The sequence below is a fragment of the Diadema antillarum genome, unplaced genomic scaffold, assembly GCF_040938485.1.
Source record: "Diadema antillarum isolate AM-2024a unplaced genomic scaffold, OU_Dant_1.0 seq00000369_RagTag, whole genome shotgun sequence".
NCBI lineage: Eukaryota > Metazoa > Echinodermata > Echinoidea > Diadematoida > Diadematidae > Diadema > Diadema antillarum.
In genome coordinates, this window is record NW_027271370.1 from 1,203,808 (window position 1) to 1,212,334 (window position 8,527).

General features: G+C 37.6%; 1 protein-coding gene across 1 annotated transcript; it reads left to right on the forward strand.

Annotated features, from left to right (window-relative positions):
- The first annotated feature begins 315 nt into the window (after positions 1 to 315).
- On the forward strand, positions 316 to 2,506 carry LOC139731406 (uncharacterized). Its single transcript, XM_071642294.1, has one exon. It carries the CDS (start codon positions 437 to 439, stop codon positions 2,504 to 2,506), a length of 2,070 nt encoding a protein of 689 aa, XP_071498395.1. The 5' UTR covers positions 316 to 436.
- Positions 2,507 to 8,527: the final 6,021 nt, after the last annotated feature.

The window sequence follows — 8,527 nt, forward strand, 5'->3', positions numbered from 1 at the left end:
TTCAATTGCCATGTAATGTGTGTCATCTCTGGTCTACAAGCCCAAATTAGACCACAAAGGGAGTGAGAATGCATTGTATCAAATCAAGAGAGAGAAAAAAAGAAAACCTCCAACAACTCCACTCTATCTCTACCAAGATCCGGACAGGATTTTGCAAAGCGGAAGTGATGGGACAATTTAGGCAACAATGACGCAGCGCCGTGTAGGTAAAGTTGGTGTCTAGGTAATCAAAAGCAGGGCGGGACACATTATATTTGCCAGACGTAGGTTATTACGTTGTGTGACTGGCAGAGGAGTGAATATATATCCCAAATGCGATCAGTGATCAGTGCAGGGCGAGGTCGACAGAGGACAATGATTGTGGCCTGAACATCAAATCACTTTTCACTGTGGACTTTGAAGTCATCTGGCACAAGAGTACAACCATCATATCAAAATGATTCGATACGTATTGCTTGTTGAAGTGTTGATATGTCTGACTTTTAGTCAGGATGCTTTCTGTCAGAGAGTTGTCGAGAGGCCCAGTCACAGGACCGTACGTGAAGGAGGGACCGTGCTGTTTCGCTGCATTATCACAAATCTCCAACCTCAGCAGCGAATTTACTGGTATCGAGTTTCGACCAGAATGTACCTCACTGAGAATCGAATCGTGAAGAATACGGAGCAGCGAGGCCGTCTCAGCGTGTTAGGCAACGCAGGCCGGGGCGAGTACTTCCTTCAGATCACCAATACCAGAGTTTCCGACGCCGGGACTTACCGCTGCGGCTATGCAATACCGACTATGATATTTACTGGGTTCGGGGCAATTCTAACGGTTCTCAGAGAGCCAGATCAAGGTTTTCCCATGTGCGAAGTTTCTCCACGAAATCTCGAGATAGGCGATACAGCTGAACTTATCTGCAGATCTCAAGGAGGTATCCCGCCAGCATCTCTGGTGTGGTCCGCAAATGGACGACACCTTACGGGAATGGTACAAACGCGAAACACATTGCGACTACCAGTTACTGCTGATCTCAACGGTCTCGAACACGTATGTACTGCGACGTCAGAAGCACTGCTCACTCCCCGTCGATGCAGTGTGATTTTGATCGCCATCAGACCAGATGTACGTATTGAACCTCCCCAGAGAATCGTTCAGGAAGGAAGAAATGCGAAATTTACATGCGTTGCGTTCGGTCTCCCGGCTATTGTTCGGTATAATTGGACATTTAACAACGAGATGGTGATTAATATCCCAAGGATCGAAGTTAGTCCTGACGGACGGACGCTTGTCATTATGGACACAAGGTTAGCTGATGACAACTCTGTCGTTCAATGCACCGTTACCACAACTCACGGTCTGACTGCAACATCAGGTGCCTCTCTTCGAGTTGTCGAAGCGGAAATCCGTCCTACCACCATAGCAACTACATTGATCGTTAATGCAACCACTGCTTACTTCAACAATACGATTACAGAAGGATATCCTGGCAAGCCGCCATCGGTTATTATCATTGTAATCGTTATTTCAGTTATCGTAGGGCAAGTACTCATTATCATTCTTGTGTATATTCTGTACAGGGCTGCCAATAGGATGATGAAGGAGAAGAAAAATCGTCAACCCCCTCCACCTGTTGGCAGACAGCTTGACATGGAGCAGAATATCTACGTTTCGGGTAGGTCACATATGCCTGATATAGACCCAGAGACGGGCGCCCCCAGCATCATGAGCGACGCCACATACCAGGGTCAGCCCGTGATGTACCAGCCCCCAGGGCCAACAACCGAAGAGCCGGTGTACAGCGCTACACCCGAAACCCCGTCGTCCCCCGGTTATATCACAGCCGATCAAGTGAATCTCCAGGAGAGAACATCTGCAGGAGAGGACATTCCTGAATACCAGGGTGTCCCTGGATCAGAATCGGTTCCCGTTGAATCTCTTTATTTGGAAGTCAAAGATTCACCTCCTGTGACCCCAACAACTGTCATCTACGACAATGATGTGGTCCTAATACCACAGTCTGCATCAAGGCCTAAATCACAGCTTCCTCCTCCTCTAGCATTGTTGCCACCAACTCCAGATCCAGAAACCCCATATGATTACTCCGAGTTTCCCTTTGAGGAAGCTAGTTCTGGCGTGCCTGTGGTTATTACCTCATCACCTCCAAAGTCCATTCCACCCCGACTGCCAGCAGATTTGCGTGAAGCAAAGCCTGCCGCTCTCAGTGACCGTGCTGTTCCCACCGACCATGCGTACTACGGACTCAAGCCTGACCGAACCACTGCTAACAGTAAATACCTCAGTTTGCATCACTACGATAAGGTCGCCGTAGAAGGAGCACTGAAGGAAGGAGCTCGTCTTGAAAATGACACATATGATCCCGAGAAAAATGAGGGGAAAGAACACGATGATGATGGCTATGTGTACGAGTGTCCTCCTACAATGTCTTCCCCCGACGAAATCTATGATATACCACCAGATGCGGATAGATATTCTTATACGTTCATGGGTGGAAAAGCTCCTTAAAGAAGATAAATACATCTTCGAAATTCGTACAATTCGAAAGGGAAGGCACCATACTCTCCCTTGTTGCTTGATCTTTTTAAACATTATTCTTATAATACATCGAGGCACATTGAACTTGAAAACTAGTCCGTAGTAGATGGATATTGCGAAACATTCTAAAGTGTTAATAGATAACTATCAATTTTGTGACTAGAAATATATTGCTTAGAGTATTGGCTAGCTTCATAAGATTGTGATTATTGATTCAAGAGTTCTGTCTGCTTGATTAGCATCTTGACTATTTATCTTTTTTCTTTGTTTTACTCTTTCTTTGAATTGATACAAACCAAAATTGTCCATGTTAAGGCAAATGTTGACGATCTATGAGGACTTTAATTGTTGTAAATAGTGTATAATATTACTTATAGAGATGGCTGGCCCATTTTGACTATGTGCTCATAATAGCATTTGTTCTCTCTACACTGCCTGGAAGGTATGCGAAGGAAACATGACACGTCTATACCTAATTCACATCTTGTACGATTTCGATGGAATTGTAGTATTTGCATGCAATGAAAGTAATGTATCAGATGTTAATTGATAGCTAAAGCTATACAAATGTAGCATTATGATAGAGCCCAATCGCTGCGTATTGGTAATCATTGTATTGTAGAGGGCATCGTAATGAAGCAACACAGTCTCTCCACGTATGTCTCACGTATTGTTTGGCGGCATGAAATTTGTATGCTTTGCAGATTATTTCTAATTTTTCTCTAGCTAACCCTTTTACTGCCAACGAATCAAATGTGCACAAATTTCACGTACAAAACCATCACGACTATGGGTGAAATAAACGTGCACAACAACGGCTATTTTGATAACGGTAGACAGAACACAAATCGACAAATATTGCATCAATCAGCGTCAGTGGACGTAGCAGCGCTGTAGTGGATGTAAATTAGTGAAAATCATGCTTGAAGAGTGCTGGCCCATCAGCGAAATAGAAAATGTATCTAAGCAATAAGATTAAGATTTTGTTATCTGAATATATTGCGTTGTACACAAACTCATTGTAAAGTTTCTACTGTTGCATTCTTAACAACACGAAACAGTATATCTGAGAATATATTGAGAGGAGTGATGATACTTGATTGTTGCTCGACCATTGACGCAATATGTGGGTGGACAATGAAAGTTTTTACGAAAATACTGCATTTTACTCATTATTACTAAAAGTGTCACTGACTTTGAAAAATCAAGGATTCATTCACAAAACAATTAAATAAGAGTTACGTGTTTTGAACTCAAAACAAGCCATTTTACGTGTCGAACCAGCAAAACTAGTACATAAAACTAATGAATTCCGATGATATCTTAAGTTCAAGTCATTATAGTTCAATTCAGTTCAGGTCAGTGTATTTTCATATTTCAATCTTTTTCTGAAAGAAATAACAAAAATCATTGATGCTAATTCAACAGGTGAGAATATAGAATGTCTACAATCATATTTATTTTATTGTGGCAAATAAAAAGAAAAATACTGTACACAATTCTCAATGGTCATATCGTGATATAAGGTGTCTGAAGGAAGTAACAGAAGATCCAGCTTGTAAAACTTTAGGTGCCAATAGGCCTATTCAAACGTGTGAAATTATTATGCAGAACGGATATGAATATCTTGATCAACTAAAATTATTCCAATATTAAAATCAATATTAAATAATGAACTGTAGCCACATAGGAATCTTTTATGATATAATACATATATATATATATATATATATATATATATATATGTATAAGTTACAAAACTGTAAAAAAGTTCATGCTGTATTCACCAACGGTTTATTTCTTCACACAAAATTTCGAGCGTCTCGCCGCAATTTCTCAAGTGTTGAACAACACTTGAAAGGACTACTGGACTACTGTACTACTGGACTACCTTATATATATATATATATATATTATATATATATATATATGTCATATACAGTTCGACCCCGATTATCCGGCCTCCTTTTATCGAAATATCTATTATCCGGCCGCGTTCACGCAGACTTCTTTTTCATCCAAAATTTGAGAAAAACCAGTGACTTTAAACTCAATCAAAATTTCTACAAAACTCAACGATTTACCTACAATATTTCCGACAGAACTAACATAAATTCACACCACATTATCATCGTAAAAGTAAGCAGTCATGATCTATAAATTCACCATAAGAACATGGATGGAAAACTGTTAGTAAATCACGGCGCAGTCGAGGCCATATCGCGATCGGTCAGCTTGGACGGCAGTTATATAGGCCTACATTAACATTGTGTCTCCCATATCCGGCCAATTCGCTTATCCATTCCGACATGGCCGGATAATCGAGGTGGAACTGTATGTTTACAGCTGTATATATAAATATTTGTACATGCATTTAACATGATTTCTCTGCTGCGAATGATGTATAATTCAAAAGATATGTTCAAGAAATACATTATTAATCTCATTTCACTCTTATTACTCGTGTCGAAAGAAAGAGAATTTTATGAGAACAATGTGTTGTCTGCCTGAGGTGAACTAGCACAGAACAGCTGAATAACAATATAACAATGCGATATGTATAGTATATTTATATACATATATAATATATTATATATATATATATATATATATATATATATATATATACATATATAATATATATTAGCATCAAAACTTGCACATACGTGGTTGATGTTGGGTTGCACCCCTTTAATCAAGCTTTCGGGCGAAATACCCTTCTTCAAAATCTACACAGTCAATGATAACAACGTAATAAACCAAATCAAGCTAGATATAAAATCATACTAAACTTAACTAGCATTCAATATTATACATTCTAAAATATTCCCAACATATCAATAAATACAAAACATACATAATTACAACACATTTTTTTTTTTTTTAACGGAAACAAACGAACATACTATTACTAAATACAAACTCGGAACAAAACTTACTGTATACAGTCACGTCAATGTGCAAGTTTTGCTGCCAATATGTTAACTGTCCTTGCACCGCCCCGTCATGTTGTGGTTAAGTCCTTTGCTGTCAATATATATATATATATATATATATATATATATATATATATATGTATATATATATGTATATTATATATATGTATATATATATGTATATATATATATATATATATATATATATATAGCCACATATGGGATGTTGACGTTAGGACATTGGTGTTTTATAGATGTTTATCTCCATTATTGCGCAATCATCAGTTTAGTTCAGTTTATTCCTGTTTCATTTTTATTTCCAAACAATATCATTTTGATGAATATGGCAACTTTCGAAAGGGTAGTATATTTCACGTGGCATAATATCATAAAGAAACGCCCCTTGTTTCATTCAAGTCTGGAAATGAAAAATGAGGGGCTGATAAAAAACATCAAAAGGAATCAAAAGGAAATATATAACCAATACAGCAGAAAGGAAGACAGACAATAGAACGAACATACTTGCAACTAGTTGACTTTGAATATTAGAGTAACTGAAGCCGACAGCACAGAAGAGATTTCATAAAAAATCAGTCATAATGCAATGAAGCTAATTGAACTCTTTAAATGCCAAATGCTTTCACAGAAAAATGACATTTGTCACAACAGGATATGCGGTTAAATGGGTGATGATTTCATCGCTACCCGCCCCCCCCCCCCCCCCCCCAAAAAAAGGAGAAAGTCCTGTTTATGGATGATGTGGAAACGAGGCTATTACTAATACGTTATTTGATGAATGTTTCTTCTTTCTTATTAAAAAACAAACAAAAATGGGAGACTTGCAAGGCAACGACATCGTCCACTCTGCTAATTCTAATATACATTAAGTGAAAACAATGTCCCATAATTCATCCCTTTACATCTGATTGGTTGAAACCTATACAGTTGTGTTTGTCCAGTTCTACAATTTCTATTCAATTTTGACTTGAATATTATCATATCATTATTATTATCATGGTTCATTACAATCGTGGCTGGCCTAAGTAGCCTATTACGCAATTTCAAAATCATGCAATCATGAAATTACTCTTTCTGTGAAATTGCGCCGAAAGTATGCATATCAAGGGTTGATATAATCGTTGTATCAGGAAATCTACTTCATGTCTTACTGTTCTGTCTTCTGGAGATAGTGTTGTTCAGCTTACATCAAGTGTCCATTTCATTAATGAACGTCCCCAACACAATCACACTTATGTTGTATTGCATTCATAGGGTTGTGAGGTTGCTTTTGTGCAGCCAGGCAAGCTGCCATCAATGGCCATGAAAATGGTTAGGCGACAACGTATGATGTTTAGCCATTGCATTTCCTTCCTGTTATCTTGCCTTCGATCGTTTCGACCTATCGTTCTGACCTATCCCGTAGAGTGGGATACAGTTCCATTTCAGTTTGATTATGGCCCTTGCAAAGAGCACACGTCTACAGGATGTTAAACGGCTTATCAACTTCCACTTGATGAAAACCAGCGAGTGACCTTTGAAGGAAAAAAAAAACAATCGAATATGCAGTACAGTGTAGTAGATGTTCTGAAATGACACCACCAATATATATAAGTATAATGTAAAGCCTAAAATCAACAAAGCATCGTTACATGTAAGCTTGCTATAGTGCTAATTATCTTTTAATCCAAAGGGCATTTCAAAACAAATCACATAGGCCCTATTCACATGGAATTAACAATTGGAAATGTGTGTTGGTAATTTTTTGGAAGTTTCCAACACTAATATTTATCTCCCATGATAATGCAGGGCGTGCTTAATGCTGACAACTATTGGTCTTTTCATTGTTTTTTTCTCTCTCTCTTTCTCTGTTGCAATGTATTATAATCTACTTTCCCGCTGAAAGAACCAGTCAACCTTTCCCCTTCATACCATAATTACACATGCGTTAAAGGCATAATTTACCTTTTGCAGAAGAAACAAAACCCAGCAATAGTTCTTTAAAATAGTCCTAAAATGTGAGTTAGGGATAGAAACAACCTCTGTAAAATTTGAATCTGTATAATCGATGCTGATTATTGTTAAGTACACAAAATGTGAACAATAGTTATAATAAATATGTTTCCAGACTAAACCGATTACAGTTACGGTTTAATGAGAAAAATATTGACATCTCCTTATATTTTAGGCCTATAATGTTGCGAAACTTTTATATGGTAGGGTGTTTTGTGATACAACCGACCTACGCATATGTATAAATGTGATATCGTGATAATTTTTTTCAATCACTGCTCCCAAAGGTAGACAGACCTTCAATAAACCTCCAATAAACCCTTTCAAAGTTGAAAAAGAATTCCATTTATTATTAATTACGGATAGGCCTATACCCTACATACTAATAGGCAGGAACTGAATTTAATCATTGTTTATACTTGTTGTGTACAGTAACAAGCAATTTGAATAAAAATGATTTTACTTCTTCGTAATTACAGGCAAAAGAATAGGCGCCAAAATGTGCAGGAAAGTATTGTTAAACAAAATTGATTGTTGGAAATTTGAAAAAAAAAATTGAATTAAGTCGGACAAAACTTCAGAAACACACATGAAGATTGTCTGTTTCTCTGATTCACTCAATAAATACATGATCAGGAAGCTTTGTACCATATACAAACAAATGGTTACAAGTATCAGAAAATTGCCTGTGTGAAAAACATGCAAACGATTATCATGTCAGACGTATAAATGAATTCACGTCAGAGATTGATCTCTTGCACCTTATTATGTTCACATTTTGTTATCACTTCTCTCGTCAAAATGTCAAGGAGTTCACACCAATACCAAAGGAACTCAATCGAAGATTTTCCCAGTTCCAGCATAACGCCATCTCCATTACATTCTGCGGCGTACCTACACCATCACATTTTCTTTCAATCGTCTATTCTTGCTGCATATACTAAATACTTTGGGGTTAAAACTCTCACACATACTTTTTTGTCTTTTATTTTTCTTTCTTTTTCATATAAATAATATACAAATCAATTCAAGACATTGAAGACAA

Coding starts and splice junctions, on each gene's coding strand:
- LOC139731406 (XM_071642294.1), top strand. CDS start 437: ATGATTCGATACGTATTGCTTGTTGAAGTGTTGATATGTCTGACTTTT.